This window comes from Spermophilus citellus (genome assembly GCF_964194105.1).
Source record: "Spermophilus citellus genome assembly, chromosome: 12".
Taxonomy (NCBI): Eukaryota; Metazoa; Chordata; class Mammalia; order Rodentia; family Sciuridae; genus Spermophilus; species Spermophilus citellus.
In genome coordinates this window covers 77229726-77251664 of record NC_138198.1, presented here as the reverse complement: position 1 = coordinate 77251664, position 21939 = coordinate 77229726, and the positions used below count along the sequence as shown (strand labels likewise).

At 36.4% G+C, this 21939-nt stretch overlaps 1 protein-coding gene across 10 annotated transcripts in view; it reads right to left on the bottom strand.

Moving 5' to 3' along the window:
• The window catches only part of DLGAP1 (DLG associated protein 1), a gene marked incomplete at both ends in the record, with an annotated part of 372344 nt that overhangs the window by 191873 nt on the left and 158532 nt on the right, over positions 1 to 21939 (bottom strand). For all 10 annotated transcript variants that reach the window (XM_081262743.1, XM_081262741.1, XM_081262744.1 and 7 more), the window contains one exon: positions 9084 to 9261. In XM_081262743.1, the coding sequence (XP_081118869.1) occupies positions 9084 to 9261 (178 nt within the window). The remainder of the gene's footprint in view (positions 1 to 9083; positions 9262 to 21939) is intronic.

Here is a 21939-nt window from a genome sequence, read left to right as displayed (position 1 = left end):
TTGTTTTTAGAATGCGAAGAAATTGGATCTGGGAAGCCTTTTCCAAAGCATTCTAAGATTAATTTCCTGATGTATAGTTTTCTCCCCTTTTTTTCTTTTCCTCTTTCCCTCCCACCTTCCCTCCCTCCCTCCTTCCTCCTTCCCTCCCTCCCTCCTTCCTCCTTCCCTCCCTCCCTCCTTCCCTCCCTCTCTCCCTCCCCTTCCCTCCCTCTCTCCCTCCCCTTCCCTCCCTCCTTCCTCTCCCTCCCCTTCCCTCCCTCCTTCCTCTCCCTCCCCCACCTTAGGAATGGACCCAGGGCTCCGTGCATACTAAGCACCTGCTGTACCACTGAGCTATACCTCCAGCCCCTCCTTATTTATAAACGCGAATTTAGAGAGCAATTTTATCGGTCCACGGTCAGCTTTCATGTACTCCAGTGTTAACTTTTCAGTATGCACATTTTAGAATGTAGTATTTTACTGTGCCTTTTGAAGTGACTGGTTCTCCAATAGTGTCAGTGTTGACTGAAGCTTAATTGAGAGCAAGTAATGGAAACATGCCCTATATTCTCTGGCAAGATACATTCTGCATAAAAATAGGCTAAGCCCAGATATGTTAAAATCGTGAAAAGCACTATCAAGATTTTGAAACTATTTACTGGTTTCAACTCTTTATAAAAAAGCTGAGATGGTCCGCAAATTATTTATGAGTACTTTAAAAGCTCTTGGACATGAGCCCTCCCTCTGCACTTTGAGGAATCAGTTTTTATTGATATTCCTCTGTATATAACTTGGGTTTGAGTACTGCTTGCAGAAAAAAAAGGCCCTAACTAGATGTTCCAGCCAATATTTTACTTCCTAGCTGATTTTCTAGAGACTTGGAAGTAATTTTCATTTACCTTCCAGGACTTCTTGTCTCTATTTTTCCAAATATTGAATTTATATGGGTAATTGGGAATTTAGTAGGTTAAACTATAATTCAGCTTAGGCCACATATGGAAAATGGTTCCAATTTTTCATTGTCTCCTCTTTTGTATTATCTGAAGATGTGCTTCAGTAATGGGTTATTTCTTTAGACTTCAAATAAAAGTGACCAATTACTTTAAGGCATATAAACAGAGACATGCATTTCTTGATGTCTTTACAACTTAAATATAGTACTATCATATCCTCTAATTTGATTAAAATCACTGCATATTTTCAAGGAAAATAAACTCTATGCTTCCATATTAAAAATATAACTATATCTTTATCTGTATGTCTTTGTTCTTTCGGAAATACATGGGCATCCATTTAGAGGTAAAGAGATGGATATCTGCAACTGTCAAATGGAATGAGGGAAAGAAAGAATGGACAAGCCTTTATTATACACAGATACAGAAAACCATGTGGAATAAAGTATAACAACACAATCACAAAAAGTCAAGCATCCTGGGAACTGCTACCCAGATCAAGAAAGAGAATTTTTCCAGGCCTCCAGTAGCCCTCCACATACCCTTTCCTCCTAATCAAAACTCCCACCTTCAATGATAACTACCATCCTGAGTTTTATTGCAAATGTCATTGTATTTCTTCACACTATTTTTACACAATTGTGTATCTTTAGACCCTAAGTTAAATCTTATCCACTGAAAAGAATCAGATCCATCTATCAATTCACCTTCAACATACATTTCTTTTGATTGTAACTTACCTATTGAAGGATCTGTGTTCCTTGACTAGTATAGCTTCCCAGGTTTAGATTTTGCTAAATTCATATGTATGGTGGAATTTGGCATGTTCTGTTTTTTGTATTTCCAGAAAATTGTAAGCTGGATCCAGAGACCTGATTTGACTCAGGTGAAATATTTTTTTTGGATGTGTGTGTGTGTGTGTGTGTGTGTGTGTGTGTGTGTGGTGCTGGGGACTGAAGCCAGGGCTTTGTGCATGTGAGACAAGCTATCTACCAACTGAGCTATATCCCCAGCCCTGGTGTGTGTTTTTTTCATCAAAGGGCACATTATGTCTGGGTTGTCCCCTCTTTATGTTAGAGATTATTTATGCTTAATGCCTAGATCCGTTCATTCTCTAGAAGGTGTTGCAAAGTGGCAATATTCAAATTTTAGTATTAACTTGGAATATTTTTTTTTATAAAGAAATGCTTTCTCTCTTATATTACCTAATTACCTAATGGTTGCTTTTATATGACAATGGAAGAATAAATGCTTGATTTTCCACTCCCCTGTATTTACAAAGTTTTGAGATAATAAATCTGTTCCCTTTTATCTTCCATAGGTGACCAATTGATTTTTTTTAAATATTTTTTTTTTTAGTTGTCAATCGACCTTTATTTTATTTATTTATATATGGTGCTGAGAATTGAACCTAGTGCCTCACACATGCTAGGCAAGTGCTCTTCCATTGAGCTACAACCCCAGCCTGATCAATTGATTTTTTAAAAAATCAAAATAAACTTACAGATTTAAAATATTTAATAGTTGCTATGGTTTGAATAAGTGTCCCCTATAGGCCATGTGACAAAAGCTTGGTTGCAAGTCTGTGGCTCTTTTGGGAGGTGGTTGAACTTTTAAGAGGTGGGGCCTGGTGGGAGGAGGTAAGGTCACTGGCCCTTGAAGGAGATGTTGGGACTCCAGCTCCTTCTTTTGTCTGCTTTCATTCCTGGCTACTCTAAGTGAGCAGCTTCCTTGGTGACATGGTCCTTGCCACAATATTTTGCCACATCAAAGGTTCCTAAAGCCTCGAAATCTGTGAGCTAACATAAACCTGTCTTCCTTCAAGTTGATTGATGTCAGATATTTATAACAGTAATGGGAAGTTGACTAACAATACTTTTAAATCCACTTTCTTAGTGAACTTAAATCTGTTGAATCTTTGACTAGTGGGAACCTAACATTGACTCTTGATTCCTATTAACATGAAACCAAAAGTCTTTGATCATGTGCTTGATATCTGCTGTGATTAGGTATTCCAAACTCATATCTTCACTGCCCAGTCCTGGGATCTGTATATTTCCCCCCAAAAACTTTTCTTTTTTTAAGTGGACCTGGTGTTACAAGAACAGAATCTGGGCACTAGGGAGATTCACTCTTATTAATCTCAGGCTTTTTCAGTGGACAGATCTAGGAAACAAATCTATATAATTTAAATTCAGATTTCAATTTTTTTTAATATAACCTCTTCTATATTATATCTTTATATCCTTATATCTTTATTGAGTACTCAAGTTTTTAAGCACACAGGAGATGATGGAATTGGAATATTCTACAATTATTCCTTTGCTTTATTCCACAATATTCACACAACCACCTCTGAATAACAATACCATCATTGTCCACATCTGATTATTGAAAGCAGTTAAAAATTATTTTGCATCTGCTCTCTCTGTTCTTTCCTCATTTTAAAATAGTTGTGCCGTGCACACTGTGACACCATATAAACCCACATGATGTCTCCTCTCCAGCCTTCACTTAGTTTTAATCCTAAAAATTTCTATGTATTTAATGTTTGTCACGAACTATGTCTGGTGGTTTTGATTGTCTAAATCTCATTGACAAGTAAATTGCCCAGGGTAGACTCACAGGAACAACATTCTGTGCATCCACACAACATTGTAACACGTTTCCCTGCCTTTTATATTTGAAAGTCAGTTTTTTCTAGATATAAAAATCATTGGTTCATTTTATTCCCCCTGGAGTATGTTAAAATGTTACCCCATATTCTGGTTTGAACCATTGTTAAAGAAACATTCTGATGGCAATTTCCTTTTCATTCTTTTTCCAGTCATTAGCTCTTTTTTATATAGAGGTTCAAAGATATTTTTAAAAATTCCTTTAAGTGGGATTTTAAAAAACTAGAATATAATTTTACTAGAATATGTCCTGGTATTGATTGTTTTGGGTCAATTCTCAAGGATGTAGTGTGTTCTTCCAATACGTAGTTTCAAGTCCCTCTTCTCATTTCAGGAACATTTTTGCACACACAAAAAAATTATTGCTTTGTGCTTAAGGGGCGAGAGTACAGTTCAGTGGTAGAGCACTTGCCTCGTGTAGGGAAGACCCTTGTGCTGCATTCCCAGAAGTGAAGGTTAACCACAGCAACAACAACAACAACAACAACAACAACAAAAACAAAACAATGCTCTTGTTACTGGTTCTTTTCTTTTGCTTTGATTTTCTTCTTCAGGAGCTTCTATCGCCTGTACTTTTTTTTGTGTGTGTGTGTGGGGCAGGTACAAGGGATTGAACCCAGGGGTGCTTATCCACTGAGCCACACCCCCAGCCATTTGTTTGTTTGTTTGTTTGTTTATTTATTTATTTATTTATTTATACTTAGAGACAGGGGCTCTCTGAGTTGCTAAGTGCCTTGCTAAGTTGCTGAGGCTGGCTTTGAACTCATGATCCTCCTGCTTCAGCCTCTCTAGCTGCTGGGATTAGAGGCATGTGCCACCACACCTGGCTATTGCCTGTACTGTGATATTTGTCACTTTCTCTTGAATCCTTTATATCTCATTTATTTTTGATTTTTTTTGTTTTGATTTGCCTTTGCAATGAACATCTTTTTCACTATTTATTTGCTTTAGTATTTCTTTTTCTCAGATGTGCTAATTCATAAGCTTTGCCCAAGGTTATTTTGGGTTTTATATAATTCCTTATTAATTTTTAGGAGTATTTTAAGCAACTAAAACATTAAGCCTTTCTATTTCTTTTCTTTTCTTTGGTGGTGCTAGGAATTGAACCCAGGGCCTCATGCTTTCCAGGTAAGCACTCTATGACTGAGCTACATCTCCAGCCCTTAATCCTTTTTCTTAATGTGTCAAATATTTCTGGGCACATGGTAGGCACTACCTAAGTGTCAATATTATTTTGTGAGACAGTAGAGTGGAGAGAATGAGATAAACAAATTTCCAACTCTCTTGAGACTGAGTTTCATAAATTAAAAAGTGATATTCCTTATACTGTTGATGTAAATTAATGAGATAATATGCAAAGCTCCTAGCCTATATCAGGTAACCAATAACTGGCAACTATTATATTGTTATTTCCATTGTTAATACTACTGAGAGTAGCAACAGTGTTGCCACCAAATAGTAGCAGGTACTGAAGTAATTAACCAGTTAGGAGTTGGGATACTTGGGTTTTCTGAAAGGTTCTGTAACTGTCTAGCTGTGTACCATAGGCAATCCATCTGGGTCTCTACTCTTACACACACACACACGCACACATGCACACACACACACACACTGAATAGATATTCTAAGTCAAAAATCATAGGTAAATTGTGCTGGTTTTAATGCTAAGCACAAACCTCCCTAGGTACTACCTTAATTTTTTAAAAAAAATGATGTAGTAACACAACATGTTGCCACATAAAATATATCTGTGGGCTTCTATTTTGATATTACAGATGAGGATACTAAGGATTTGGATATAAAATAAATTAAGACATAAATTAATTTTGAAATGATGGCTGTTAAATGAAATAGTGTGTAAAACCCCAATATTTCTATAATTCTTTCTCAAATCTTACTTTATGTAACCACTATTTTATTAGATGTATACTATAAAGTATAGAAAAGAGTAAATATGAAAAGATGCTATTTCTCCTTTATCATCCAAGCACAATTTTTGACTTCTTTAGATTATGAATGACAGAAACAATTTAATTATTCTAGACCAATTCTTTGGCTTACAAAATTTTACTTTGATCCTGTGAGGAGTCTTTGATGATTAATATGTGAGGTTTTAAACAGAAATGGGATCTAATATACTTAAATTTGACACTATTCTAGCTTCTAATGATGTATACAAGAGCATATCTCTAACATAATAAAAGCCAATAACTTTTTGAAAAGTCTAGATTATGTGTATGATTATATTGCTTCGAAGAGGAAACTATCTTCCTCTGAATAATGACAATACTTCATAGGAAATACTAAATTATCCTTAAAGTTTTAAAGATACATTACTAGAAAATTGAATACGGTGCTAGAAAAATGATATGTCATTAGGATCCAATTAGGATGGCCCTTTTCCCCCTGTTCACTTAAGGCCATATGACTAGACCATGGAATTGCAGCACTGACCTCGCAGAGCATTAATGCTGTCCTGGGCCTGAGTGTGATTTGTTGATACCTTACTAAGCTACCACTGGGAAGCAATATTGTCCCAAGGAATGTCAGAGCCACCCCATAACAGCAACACAGGCACAAAGTCCTGCTGGAGGAAATTATATGTTCCCTTGTTCTAAACATATTAAGGTTATGAAAATCATAAATGTGTTTTAAGTATTTTTTCCCAGAAAAATTTTAAATCCACTTATGCATTCTGCTTGTATGATAGCTAAATTTATAGACTATTGTATAGTTATGTGACCACTAGGCTGTGTAAAATAAAGATGCTTCAAGAAGTTTTAAATATTATAATATTTATTTATTAGAAATGAGGATAAAACAAGTCTAAATTGCACCAAAATGATGCTCCAACTATTTCCTTGAGATTGGGATAGATAGTGTGTATCTTGGCAAGGATTAATTAGCACTGATAGTGTGAGTTTCTTTTTTAACAATTTTCTTTTGGCACCAGGGGTTGAACTCAAGGGCACTTAGCTACTGAGCCACATCCCCAGCTCCTTTTATTATTATTTTTTAAGATTTTGAGACAAAAATCTCTCTAAGTTGCTTAGGGCCTTGCTAAGTTGCCGAGGCTGGCTTTGAACTCATGATGCTCTTGCCTCAGCCTCCCAAGCCACTGGGATTACAGGTGTGTGCCACCACAGCTTGAGATTTCTTTAAAGGAGGGAAATGTATAGTGGCTCACTGCTGGACTCCCACAGGTCAGCTTTCCCTGGTCCTCTCCCTGCCCTGCCCTTGGAGACTGATTGTGGACCTTGACTTGCACTTCATGATTCCATTCAGATCGGAAAGCTCTATTTTGATGGCAGAGACAAAGTGAGAGCAGTGGTCCTATTCCAGGGTTATTCTCACAGTCAGACACTTCAGCGACCAGTCTACCGTTTCATCATTTCTTTCCCAAGTTCATTATTTGTTTCATCCATGTAAGTACCACACTATGTCACCACCACCACCACCACCACCACCACCACTGTCACCACCACCACCACACTATACTACAACTGCCATGGCCATCACTACCACCACTGTAAGTACCAATACTACCATCAGCATTGCCATGACCACCATCACTACCACGAGTGTCATCAGCATCACCATCATCACCATCAACACTACCACCACACTGTACCATCACCACTTCACAACAACAGCACTAATTTTCACTGTGAGGATCACGATGTCTTCCAAACCAGCCTCTGCCTCCAACTTCTCATCCTCTAATCTTTTCTATATGTTGTTCCCAGATTAATGATCCCACATAAAAGTTCTCGCGATACCGATTACCTGTTTAAAAGCTGATGTTTTATTAGTCTTCACTAATAAAGGCCAATTCATTTCTCTTTTTTAAAGTGAATAAAGTCCATTTCTCTGAACCAAACATATAAAGCCATCCATAAAAAAAGAAGTGTCCAGAACAATTTTCAGAAGGGACCTCCCAATGCTGTCTCTATAATTATTCTAAGCTCCAGCAAAAGTAAAGCACTCACTATTTCCTGAATATGCTTTAGGTTAGTATTTTCCAAAGTTCAGATCAAATTGCAATGCTATTAGAATCACTTTGAATATTTATTAAAACGTGATTTCCTAGACCCCATTCCTAGAAGCTTGCTCCTGGGTCCTTACCATCTTTTTGTTAGCTTTGGGATCTAGTTGTCAATTTTATGGCCCCAGGGAAAGTCCCATTTAAACCTGCATATCTTACAGGTATGTTTCTAAGAACTACTATTTATAAAAATATAAAGCAATTGGCATGGGAGTTCCTAACAAAAAGTGTCTCTTACTCAAGAGTGTTTGAGAGAGAGAGAGAGAGAGAGAGAGAGAGAGAGAGAGAGAGAGAGTTTTTGTGGTGGTCAAGAAGATAATGTTTGTTATGGAATGTTCATGTTTTTTATATGCCCTCCATTAGTTTATCAATCTCTGAGTATTATGTACGATCATCCTTGCAAAATCTGGCCCATTGTTTTGCTCAAACAATATTGGCTGAATTAATGATAGAGTGTTTGTTATTATTATTATTTTTTTGGGTTTTGGTACTAGGCATTGAAACCACTGCTGCTTTACTACTAAGCTATATTTCTAGTTCTTTTTATATTTTTATTTTGAGACAGGGTCTTGTTAAGTTATTGAGAACCTTGTTAAATTACTGAGGCTGTTCTCAAACTTGAGATCCTCCTGCCTCAGCTTTTCTATTTGCTAGGATTATAGGTGTGCACCACTGGGCCCAGCTGTACAGTGCTTATCTTTAAAAATTGTGCTGTGAATTTATATACAGAGCCTCTAAGATCATTAAAAAAAAATTCCCTTCTTGAGCTAGTTCAATGGTAGAACACTTGCTCAGAGCATATGCAAAGTCCTGAATTCAATCCCCAGCACCACAAACAAAATAAAACAGAAAACCAAAACAAGAATACCCTTCTTTATGCCCTCCCAGAGGGAGCCTCAAGGCACTTTCTGCTCCTCTGGTGGCCCCTGAAAACTGCAGGGTCAAGTCCTCTGAGTCCCAGGTTTTCTTTTTCCCTGAACTGAGTTCAGTCTTTTCAAATACTGAGGGTTTTGATGGGGTTCAAGAGTTTTAGCTCAAGAGTTTGGATGCAGTATTCAGTCATCTGTATTGAGTCTTCATCATTGAGTCTTGGTTACCAATTCGTCACAGTGGGACTCTCATTACCAAGACACAATACCCCTCAGGACCCAATTGAGGTAAATGGGTCACATGTTGCTTCCGTGGGCCTGAGTCCTGTCTTGTAACCTGCTCCATACTTTAGTTCTTTTATGATTAGACACTGCCTTGGTTTTGTCAGTAGCATCTATCCTGAACATGTGCATACTCTTTATAGCATGTGATTGGACCACCGGTCTGATTCATCAATGATCTCCGTGGGGAGTGACCACATTTCCATCTCCGGTTCCCTCAGTTTTCGCTAACCCTCTGCAGCTAAAGGCTCCTGTCCACCACTGATCTGATGGGGCTTACCTGGCTAATGGTGCTCATAGCTCGCATGTAGCTCTCATTCCGGGAGCGGAACTTTGGTGATGTGAGCAGGCCTGCAGGGTCTAGGCTGTCCAGGCTTCGGTTGATTGACACTTCACTGACTGCCCTCAGGTAGCTGTGACTCCGGATCTGGAGTTTGGGTGAATGTTCATTGGAAATCCTGGAAGAGAACAATGGAAGAGGTGTATATTCCAAAATGCAGACCGTGATAAGATGCAAAACTACCATTATTTATGTATCACCCTAAATAAAGCAGATGTCTTCCTGAGGTTGCCCTGTGACTTCCCATGGTATCTCAGAAGGAAGATCATTTTTTCCCCCTAGGTTCATGTTTTTGTTTTCCTATTTCATTTTTTTTCTTTTTTTTATTATTAGTTGTTCAAAAATTACAAAGCTGTTGACATATCATATTTCATACATTTGAATCAACTGGGTTATGAACTTAATTTTAACTAAAAATTTTAATAAACATAGTGATTTTACATTTTTAGGGGGTATGGGATGATATTTCAATGTATATATACAATAGGTAAGATCAGGTAAGGGTAAGTGATGTATCTATCATGTCAAACATTTATAATTTCTTTGCATTGGGAACATTCAGAGACCCCTCTACTAGTTATTTAAAATTCACAATTAATTGTTGTCAATAATAGTTACTCTACTGTACTATAGAGCATCAGAAGTTATTCATCCTATCCAACTGTACCATCGTATCTGTTAACCATCCTTTCTTCATACTCGCTACCCTTTCCTTGCCTCTGGCAACCACTATTCTGTTATCTATTTCTATGAAATTAACTTTTTTTGCTTGCACATATACGTGTATTTCACTTAACACAATCCCCTCGAGTTTCATCCAGGTTGCCATAAATGATAGGACTTCATCCTTTTTTATGGATGAATAATGTTCCATTTTCTTTATCCATTCATCCATTGATGGACACCTAGGTTGACTTCATATCTTGGCTATTGTGAATAGTGCCGCAATAAATAGAGGAATGAAGATGTCTCTTCACCGTACCAATTTCATTTCCTTTGGATATATACCTAGTAGTAGGATTTACTGGGTCATATGGTAGTTTATTTCTAGTCTTTTAAGGAAACTCCATACTGTTTTCCATAATAGCTATACTAGTTTACATTCCAATAATAGTGTGTGAAAGTTTTTCTTTCTTCACAAAAGAAACTTTTTGACAGGAAACCATTAAGATCTGATGATATTGAGAGCAATTAAAATTCTCTTATTCTTTCAACCATGAAACAATCTTCCTATTCACATGGTCTTAGGCATCCTAAGGATGGAGATAATAGCAATAACTCTCCTGAACAGAATTCTGAATTGTGTAAGGTACAAGATTTCCTTTGCATCTATTTCTTTCTTGGGGTCCTCTTTTTTGCTCTTGGACTCTCTAGTAACAGCCAGAGGTCTGGATCTACATTTGTGGATCCATTTACTCTCTTTCTCTCTTATCTATCTACCAACCTTGCTGCTTATCTATCTCATCTTCAACTCTTTCATATAATTGCGATTGAACTTAGTGAACAGAATTGAAATCTTAGCCATTAAAAATGCACACATCTCTGAGTCTTGATATATAGTGACAAGTCTTTACATACTTTGCATTCTTTGGATTTATTCCAAAGACTATAAAAGTAGGAAATGCTCATTGAAAATAGCAGCCTATACAGCAATACACAAAGCAGAAAATGGGTCTCTTTCTTCCTGTTCCTGCCTCTCAAATTCCACATCCTTTAGAGAACTAGCTATTCATAGCAGTTTGATATATATATGTTCCTCATTTTTTCTATAAATATATAGAAATATATATTTAGAAATAAATATATATATAAGTACATAATTTAATTTGTTTTGTTTTAAATTTTGTTTTTACATGGAATCAGGGTGATTTTTCTTTATTATTGTTGTTGTTATTATTATTGTGGTGCTGGGGATTAGACCCAGGGCCTTGTATATGCGAGGCAAGCACTCTACCAACTGAGCTATATCCCCAACCTGATGATAATGATGATGATGACAACGATGATTATTGGTATATATGGTGCTGGGGATTGAACCCAGGATTTCACACATGCTAGGCAAGAGCTCTATCACTGAGATACATACCCCCCACTTTTTAAAATATTTTTTTATACATGTACACAATACCTTTATTTATTTACTTTTATGTGGTGCTGAGGATCAAACCCAGTGCCTCATACATGCAAGGCAAGCGCTCTGCCACCGAGTCACAATCCCAGCCCCTCCACCCCTTTTTATTTTATTTCTGGGACAGGGTCTCACTAAAAATTGCCCAGACTGGCCTTGAATTTGTCATCCTCCTGCTTTAGCCTCCATGGTAGCTGCACTTACAGGTATTATGTCACCATGTTCAGTAATTTATTAAAATTTTAAAATTTTGACTGAAATATTGATTGCAACTAAAAGAATTAAGGTTGATAAGAAAAGAGATGTGTATTCAATACAGATATTATTTTTTATCATTGACCTTGGAATCTAGCTAATGGTATTTGAAAATGAAAAAGAAATAGGAAATACAAATATTGCAAAGGAAGACAAATTTTGAATATTTACAGATTATATAATTAGTTATCTGAAAGATAAAAGAAAATTGACAGAAAAAATCAGGAAAATTAATAAGAGAGATCCTTGAGGTAGATAGATACAAAGTCAAAATAAACCAGCATCTTTTCTATATACTTCCACCACCAAATAGAAAATTTAACTTAAAAATCTCATTCAAATTGAAAAAATGTAAAATAAATAGAAATTACAAGAACTAAATTACCAGAATTTTATGAAGAAAATGATAAAACTTTATGGAAGGCAATAAACAAGGACCAAGTCATGCAACAAACAAAACCACAAACAAACAACTTTCCTGGGTGGAAATGCTCAATTTTGTAAAACTTTAAATTTCTCCTAAATTGATACATAAATTCAATGCAATTGCAAGAAAAAAATCTCCATAGAGTTATTTATTGGGATGTAACAAATTCATTTAAAAGTGTACATGAAGTTCACAGAAGCACTTTATATATAAGTTAAAGATGGAAATAATACAAATGTCCATAAATTGATGAACTAATAAAATGAGGTACAATTGCATATTATTTAGACAAGAAAAGGAATGACATATTGGCACAGGCTACAGATGGAGTGAACTTTGGAAAAATCAGGCCAAGTAAAAGAAGCCAGTCACTAAAGGCCACATATTATATAATTTCACCTCTATGAAATGTCCATCAAAGACAAATCCTGTAAAGGCAGAAAGTACCTTAATGGTTGCATAGATCTAGGTGGAGAATCGATGGGGGAGATGGTGGTAGAGGGGTGTTTATCCATAGGATCTGGAGTTTCTTTCTGAGGTGATGAAACTGTCATGAAATTGTCAGTGGTGATGGTCGTAAACTCGAATATATTAATCTTATTGAATTGTGTATTTGATTTTTAAAAATATATATATTTTTAGTTCTTGATAGACCTTTATTTTATTTCTTTATATGCAGTGGTGAGAATCGAACCCAGTGCCTCCCACATGCCAGGCAAATGTGCTACCACTGAGCCCCAGCCCCAGCCCTTGAATTGTGTATTTGAAATGGGTGAAATGTATGGTATGCATATTATAGTCTCAATAAGGTTGTTAAAAGCCTCAAAATAATCAGATTTCCTTATGAAGAGAGCTTGGAGAGTAGGCCAAACTAGGGAAAGAAAACCAGTTAATGTGCTTGCAATATTGCAATAGTCTAAACAGGTGATAAGGACTAGTATCAGTGATACTTGAGAGGAACACTTAAGTTTGAGAATCCACATGAAAAGTGGATGTCAAAGACAGGTTAGAAGGTGGGGGTTCAGAACAGTTTGAAAATAAAAATAAAAAGACAAGAGGTTGAATGCTCTCCATCAGATCTCCACTAAACTTTATAGCAACAGAGATAAAAACTGCATGGTGTTGGTAAAGGAACAGATAAATCAGTGGAATAAAATAAGGACATGAAAAACAGATTCAGATAAGTGTTTGAACTCAGTATATTTCAAAGATGGCAGTTGAAATAGGTGGAGATGATATCAAAGACGTAATAATGAGTTAAACCAGTTGTGCATCCATTTGGGGGAAAAATTGATCCCCTACTATCTATGTAGATTAAGCATAAAAATATTAAAGACATTCAAAGTTCTCTAATGTTATACATAAAATTACATAATATAATTCTAATTTCTATACTTAAAATTTAAAAAAAACTACCAGAAAATTATGAAAACAAACAAGTAATCTTTGTGCAAAGCAATATGACAAAGACAGATTTTTAGAAGCATGATATTAAACCTAGAAACCATTAGGAGAAAGTCTGACAGGTAGAATTTACTAAAACTTTTGTTTAGGGATGGGGTTGTGGCTCAGTGGTAGAGTGCTTGCCTAACATGTATGAGGCACTGGGTTTGATTTTCAGCATCACATAAAAAATAATTAAAGGTATTGTGTCCATCTATAAAAACAACAACAACAAAACAAAAAATACTTTTGTTTAGCCAAAGACACTGTCAACAAAGAGTCATTGAGTAGGAGAACATATTTACTGTACTACACAGTATAATAAAAAGGGTCCACATTGTAATATCTGAAGTGGACTTAAAAATTAATAAAAAATAATGCAATTAACTCAACAAAAATGGACGAAGGCTATAATAAAACTTATGTATTTATTTTTCATCAGAAAGATAAATACATAAGTTCACAGGAAAGTAAATTTATATACCATCAAGCACATGACAAGATATGCTAATAATTAGAGAAATGCTAATGAAAAAATGACATATGTTTATAGATCACATCCCACATCCATGTTCTCAGGTGGTAAAGATATTTCAAATGTCTTCTTAGCAGCAATGTATAAAACTTTACTTATTTATTTATCTATTTATTTATTTTTGGTATAGGGGATTGAACCTAGGAACACTTAACCTCTGAGACACTTCACCAGCACTTTTTAAAAAATTAAGTTAGAGACAGGGTCTTGTAAAGTTGATTAAGGCTTCGTTAAGTTGCCGAGGCTGGCTTTGAACTTGAATTTCTTCTGTCTCAGTCTCATGAGCTGCTGGGATTACAGACATGGGCCACTGTGCCTGGCAAACTTTACCTATTCTTAAAGCTTATGTGGAATTAATTAACTACAACAGCTGAAAGAGAAAGTCTCAATAATACTAAAACCTGAGAATTTGATTAGCAGTCGCTCCCCCCCCCACTTGTACTGACAGAAAAACCAAATTAAAACAGATTTAGAATCTTTACTTTACCCAAAGTAAACCTCTTATGCATTTACTATTACAAGAAACTGATTTAGAAACATGCCCTATAATTTTCCAAGTAGCTCTCAAACATGAAAACACCTCTGCCAGGTCAAGCAGATATTTTCCATATTGTTATGTACTATAAATATTATGGTGATTTACCCTGGGTCGCTTTACAAGTGTCCATGCCAAAAGTTCCAAACAACAAATGAAGAAGTTATTTTCTCTTAAAAGTCTGTTTTAGAAAAGGAGAGCCTAGTTTGAAGCACTTGTATCCTAAACTTCATTTCGTCTTAGAACTTAAGAGTTAGATGACAAACATATTTCTTTGGCTATTTTACAAGCTGACCCAGAGCAATGATGATATTGTCAACATAAATGATGATACTATTCTGAATGTTTATCAGGGCAGCAGTGGGGGTGGCTATTTCATAAATGGTGTATTTTTAAAGGAAGAAGTAAAAGTCTGGTGTTTCGAAAATTAAGTGTCTGCTGGCTGAGCTGGGGAAATGAGGCATTGTTGCAACAATCAGTCATTCTGGCCACTTGTTATAAAAAAAGGCATAATTCCAAAATTTCAAAGTGCAAAATCATTCAGAAGGAATTGAATGCTTCTACTCTGGTGAGTCATTCCTGATGAAACCACACATACTTTAGTAATGCACTAAATATAAGGAAATGAACTCTTTTATCTTAACCACTTAGAGAACAGAGCCCACAGCTGTCAACACTGAGGGGACAGCATGTACCTGTGCTCCTAATGCAGAAATACTCAGCAAAGAAACACCAAAACATGATCTGTTGATTACTTTATCTTTGCTTCAAAAGAAAGTTGATCTGCTCAGAACAAGGGAGGAGTGCATATTTAGAAATGTTAGTTCTCAGTTTGGATTAGTTTTTGATGTTGGCCTATTGAGTAATATCCATCGTTTCCAATTCTTCATCAGAAATTACTTATGAAGATTAACTTTTTCTAGTTCATCAAAAGTGAATCGGGATTTTGGCTCTGCTGGACCAGCGAGTCCCAATCATTGTCAGATCCTTTAAGTGCACTAAAGACAGGAAGCCCTAAGGTGATTGTGAAGCTGCTTTTGCAAAGAGAAAATGCAATACTTGGAGCACAAAGCTTTAAGCCAATGTTTCCAAAGAGAAAATGATCAACTTTGTAATATTGACTAAAAATATGACTTTGGGTGATTGGCAGTTTTTTTTTTTCCTCCAGAGAAGGAAATGTTTTATGATTCCAGATCATTGACTCTAATGGGAGAAGCTCTGAAGGTGATGGGCCATCTTACTGATCCATCTGAACCCTAATTTTTGTTATTTTTCACTTTGTCTTGACTCTGAGATATAAGGCTATCCCACAGGACCCAGGGGAAACATTTTATTGGGTTAACTTTGCTCTGTTTTGAAAATGAATGTATCTGACCTTGGTCATGACACTTTTGTCGACTCATGCCCATAAACATTCAGGGCTTAAATGGAGAGGCTCTGATTCCTTGGGCTTCAGTGTGGATAATGGCACTTTAGTGGTAACAGTGCTCAATCACTAGCTTAGGGGCTTAAGCACAGTGTGTTTTATTAGTCAATCTGCTTTGGTAAAACTGAGTCCAGTATTATTCTAAGCAATCTCCTGTGTAATGTCTTTATTTATTTATTTTTTGCGGGGACCATAAATTGAACCCAGAGGGGTTTAACCCCTGAGCCTCATCCCCAACTGTTTTTATTTTTTGTTTTGAAATAGGGTCTTCCTAAGTTGCTTAGGGTCTCACTAAGTTGCTGAGGCTGGCTTTGACCTTTTGATCCTCCTGCCTCAGCTTCCCGAGTTGCTGGGATTATAGGCGTGCACCACCATACCCAGCTATGTCTTTATAAATGTTTAAAATTTCATGTAAATTGTTTACTTGTGTAGGTATCTCCAGTTATCTCCACTTAATAATCATAGCTGACATTTATCACCATTTATTAAGCATTCAGCTATTGCTAATACTCCTCTACAGATTAGAGCCTGTGCCTTTGAGAGTCTATATGTTGTTGAAGGTAATTGAATGGAAACTTTGCCTTCTTCCTTCCACGTTCTCATGCTCTTCCTGTATTTTATTTCTTTGAGCATCCTACTTGGACTCTCGTTTGGATCCCTTTTTCTCTAATTTGCCCTGGGATATTTTTATCCCCTAAGATATTATAATTGTTTATCTTCTTGTATTATTCCATATTCTCTCTTTGTAAAAATCTCAACTACACAATAGCCTCTATTACCAACTTTTATATTATTTACTCACCCATCTACCTGTGATCCACAGCTCTCTCCTAAACTTCACAATGAAACTCTCAATGAATGACTGCACATTTCTACCTGGATATTCCACAGGTCCCCCAAACTCATCATGACCTCCAGATGACCCGTATCTTTTCTGTCAGAATGGCATGCTTTCATTTATTCTACAGTGAGAAGGAATGGCATCAAAATCTACCAGCTCAACCCAAGCCAGAGATCCCGGAGTTTACCCTGCCTCCTTTTCTGGACTGTCCAAATCCACTTGGCCATCACTGTTCATTTCTCCTTTATGCTTCATGCATGTACTTACAACTGGCTTTCTCTCTTCCTCGGCACTTCTTCTGCACCACCATACCCAGCTATATCTTTATTCTTTATTCACCATACCCAGCTATGTGTTTATTCCTGCACCACCGTACCCAGCTATGTCTTTATTCTTTATTCACCATACCCAGATATGTCTTCCTTCATTCAGGCTTCATCCTGATTCTCCTAATCAAGCTCCCTGCCACTGGTCTCGCACCCTCAAACGCATCTCTTTTCTCCTGCTGGTTATTTTGACCTTAGGTTCCTTCTGTGAATCCTCTGCCCACAGGACAAGGTCTAAAGTCCTTCCATGCTTTTTCAGCCTTACCTTCTGCTACTCCCTCACATGGAACGTGCATAGCCTCATTCTTTGCTTGACATATCCCCCTTCCTCCTATTTCCAACCACAAGACTCTTATTCCATCTCACATTAGCAGGTTACTAGGTGCCAGAACATTTATTGAGTCCTCCTTTGTTCTCTCCAGACTAAATGAAGTATTTCTCCACCTGGACCCTGCTGCCTTTTATCTTTCTTGTTACACCCTTGCCCCACTGTTATTTTATTTTTTTTACATGTCTGGGTAGCCTTTGGATTTTTCAGAAGGCAGAATTCTCATTTCATCCATTTTATCACACAGTGATACACTGACACAGAATTAAAAGAAAAGACTAATGATAAATATCCAACACTTGGTTGAGAGTTTCTTTTATGCTAGGCACTGTGTTCAAATGATCTCATGAAACAGATGAGCAAACAAATAAATAAACAGGGAGGGTAACTCCATGGATCATGGTTCTAGGCGTGAGTTTGCCTTTACAAATTGTTATTTCTTTTTTTCATTTATAAAAACCTCATAAAGGACTTTTAAAAAGGTTTATTGTGATGTAATTCATATATCATAAAACTTCACCCCTTTAAAGTGTGCCCTTTGGTGGATGGTAATATACTTGTAGAATTGCATAGCTATAACCCTGTCTAACTTTAGAACCTTTTCATTATCCTCCTCCCAACAGCCTTGCATCCATTAGTAGTAACTCTCTATTCCTCCCTACCCCACCTTTTCTGAAAACCACGAATCTACCTTTTGTCTCTCTACCTTTACCTGTTATGGACACTATGTATATGGAATCATTCAACCTGTGGACTTTAACTTATACGACTTCTTTTACTTATCATGACATTTTCAAGGTTCATGTTGCAGCATGTGCCACTACTTCATTCCTTTCTATGCCTTCATTTTGTGTCAGTACATATCACAATTTGTCCATCTATCAGTTCATGAATACTTTCTTTGTTTTTGCTCTTTGGCTATTATAAATAATGCTGTTTAAAAACATCACGTACACGGGGCTGGGGTTGTGGCTCAGTGGTAGAGTGCTTGCCTAGCATGCACGAGGCACTGGGTTGGATCCTCAGCACCACATAAATGTAAAATAAAGATATTGTGTCCACCTAAAACTAAAAAATAAATATAAAAAAGACATGTACTCATTTTATATCGGCATATAAAAGCTTTATAGGAAAACTTACCCAAGATAAAAGAGCAAGAAACTTTTCATTGATGGAGTGTTATGGTTTAGATGTGGTGTTCCCCAAAGGCTCACCGTGTGAGACAATGCAAGAAGGTTTGGAGGAGAAATGATTGGGTCATTGCCTTAACCTAATCAGTGAATCAATCCCTGATGGGATTAACTGAGTGGTGACTGGAGGTAGGTAGGGTGTGGCTAGGGGAAGTGGTTCATTGGGGGCGTGGCTATGGGGTATCTATTTTGTATCTGGTGAGTGGAGTCTCTCTTTGCTTTCTGATCGGTATGTGAGCTGCTTCCCTCTGCCATACTCTTCTGCCATGATGTTCTGCCTTATCTTTATCCCTGGGGAATGGAACCAGCCTTCTATGGACTAAGACCTTTGCAACTGTGAGCCCTCAAATAAACTCTTCCTTCTCTACAATTGTTCTGGTTGGGTCTTTTAGTTGCAGTAGTAAAAAAGCTGACTAAAACATGGAGTGACTTTATGACTGGCAAAGTAGAAATAATACATTGGCAAAACTGAGCTGAAGGTGTAGCTCAGGGTGGGGGGGAGCACTTGTCTAGCATGTGTGAGGCCCTGGTTTGATCTCCTGTATCACAAAACCACAAAAGAAAGCCCGAGACAACTATCTACCTATCCATCTATCACTGATAATTATATAATAAATACAAAAACAGTGAAAACAAATTTTAAAACATTTTCCTGCTTCTTTAAATGACAAATGAATAAGCATTAATTCAAAAACTGTGATGAAACACAATTTGCATGATATTAATAGCATTAATGACAAAAGAGGGGAGAGTGAAGGAAGTCATATTGAAGCAAAGTTTCTGTATATTATTGGAATTAAATTAATATTAATATGAACTAGCTTGTTAAAAATCTTTATTGTAAATTCCAAAGCCACCACTATAAAACCAAAGGAATTTAAATGTTACACTAGCAAAAACATATAGAACACCAAGTAAAGCAATAATGGAGGAAGAGAGAGGCAAAAGGGACACAAGACACCTAGAAGACGAAAAGCAAAATGCGGAATCTAAAACTATCATGTAAACAGTTGATTAAACTGGATTAAACAATCCAGTTAAAAGGAAGAGATTGAGAATGGATAAAAAACAGGATCCAGTTGTGCTGTCCACAAGAGATATGCCAAAGACTTAAATACACAAATAGGTTGAAAGTAGGATGGTTGTAGAAGATGTACCAGGTAAACAAAAACCAAAAGAGAACTGGAATGACTGTGCTAATATCCGAACAAATATAGTTTAGGAGAAAAAGAAATGTTATTAAAGATATAAGGGGCTTTTCTTGTCTTTGTGTGTGTGTGTGTGTGTGTGTGTGTGTGTGTGTGTGTGTTGTGGGGGGGCGTGCATGCACTTGCTGGGAATTAAACCCAGAACCTTGCACATGCTAAACATGTGATCCACCACTGAGCCATACTCCCAGTCCTAGGGACATTTTATAATAACAAAAGTGTCAATCCCTCAGGAAAAACATTATAATTATAAATACATATGCACCTAATAATAGAGTCCAATCTATAAAATAAAAATGGACACAATTAAAAGGAGAAATGGATAATTCAACAACAGTAGTTGGAGACTTCAATACCTGACTCTCAATAATTGATAATACAATTGGATAGAAACTCAGCAAAGCTCTAGAAAAGTTGAACAATACTACTAACCAACCAGACCCACAGGTGTTATAGATTACTCCAATGAACAAAATCAGAGCACACATCTTTTTCAAGGACACATGGAACATCTCTAGGACAGACTACATCCCAGGCCAATGAATTTGAATAAGTTTAAGTGGATTAAAATTACATAAATTATGTCCCCATCAAAATAGAACTAAATTGAAAATAAATAACAGCAGCAAATTTTAGAACCCCACAATGATCTGGAAATTAAAAATCCGTTTCTAAAAACCCATGACTTAAAAGAAGAAGGAGAATCAAGACATTTCCAAATAAAGGAAGACTGAGATAATTCATCCTCAAGAAATTAAAGAACATTGTAGAATACTTTGAACTGAATAAAGATAAAAACCTCATATGCCAACATTTATGGGATGTGGTTGCAGCTGTGGCAGCAGGAAAATTAATAGCTTTAAATGCCAATAGTAGACAAAAAATTTCAATAAATAATCTAAGCTATCAGCTGAACAGCCTTGAGAAAGAAGAGTAATTTAAATTCCATGAAAGTAGAAGGAAGGCTACGATTGCTTTTAGAACAGAAACGAATGAAATAGAAAATAAAACAAAAAGAAATTTATTGTTTTTTTTAACACAATTTGGTTCTTTGAAAAAAAACCCGATACTTTAGCTAGATTAAATGGGGGGGGGGGAGGGAAAAAGAAGCAGATGATCAAAATTAGAAATGAAAGAAGAAACAAGATGATGGACATATTAGAGATTAAAAGGCAAATCTAAATTCAACAACCTAACTGGAGAAATTCCTAGAAAAGCAAAATGACCAAAACCAACTCCAGAGGAAATAAAAAATGTGAATAGATCTATAACAGGCAAAGTAATTTGTAATTAAAAATCATTACAAAGAGAAAGGCTCAGGGCCAGATGGTTTCATTGGTGGATTATATCAAACATTTAAAGAAAAAAATAATTCCAGTACTTCACAGACTCTTCTAGATAATAGAGAAGGAATAAGTACCTCCAAAATCAATCCCTGAAGCTAGTATTACTCTGATACAAAAGCTGGATGAGGAGAGGAAAGAAAACTACAGATTACAGCCCTTATTAACACAAAACTCCTCAACAAAACAGTAGCAAATCGAATTCAACAATGTATGAAAAGAATGCATGACGACTAAGTCAGATTTATTTCAGGAATGAAACGTTGGTTTAACATTTGAAAATAAATTAATAGAAGCCAGGAGCGATGGAGCATGCTTACAATTGTAACTACTTGGGGGACTGAGTCAGGGACGTCACATGTTTGAGGCTGGCCTCAGCAATTTAGCAAGACCTTTTCTCAAAATAAAAAAATGAAAAAGGCTGGGAATGTAGCTCGGTGGTACAGCATATCTGGGCTTGATCCCCAGCATTGCAAACCCAAACCAAAAACAACCAAAAAACCCATGTCAAGGGAATAAAGGACAAAAAACAACATGGTGATCTCAATAGCAGTAGGTAAAAATCTGACAAAAAATCCAAGCCAACCTGGAATACAAGGAAACTTCTTAAATCTGATAAAAGATATCTACAAACAACCACCGGGTGATATTGCACTTAATGGTAGAAGATTAAAGACTTTCCCTTTAAGACTGGAGCCTATCAATAATGACTGTTCTTACTACTTTCTATTTTTAAAATATTTTATTTAGTCATACATGAATACAATCTATCTATCTATCTATCTATCTATCTATCTATCTATCTATCTAT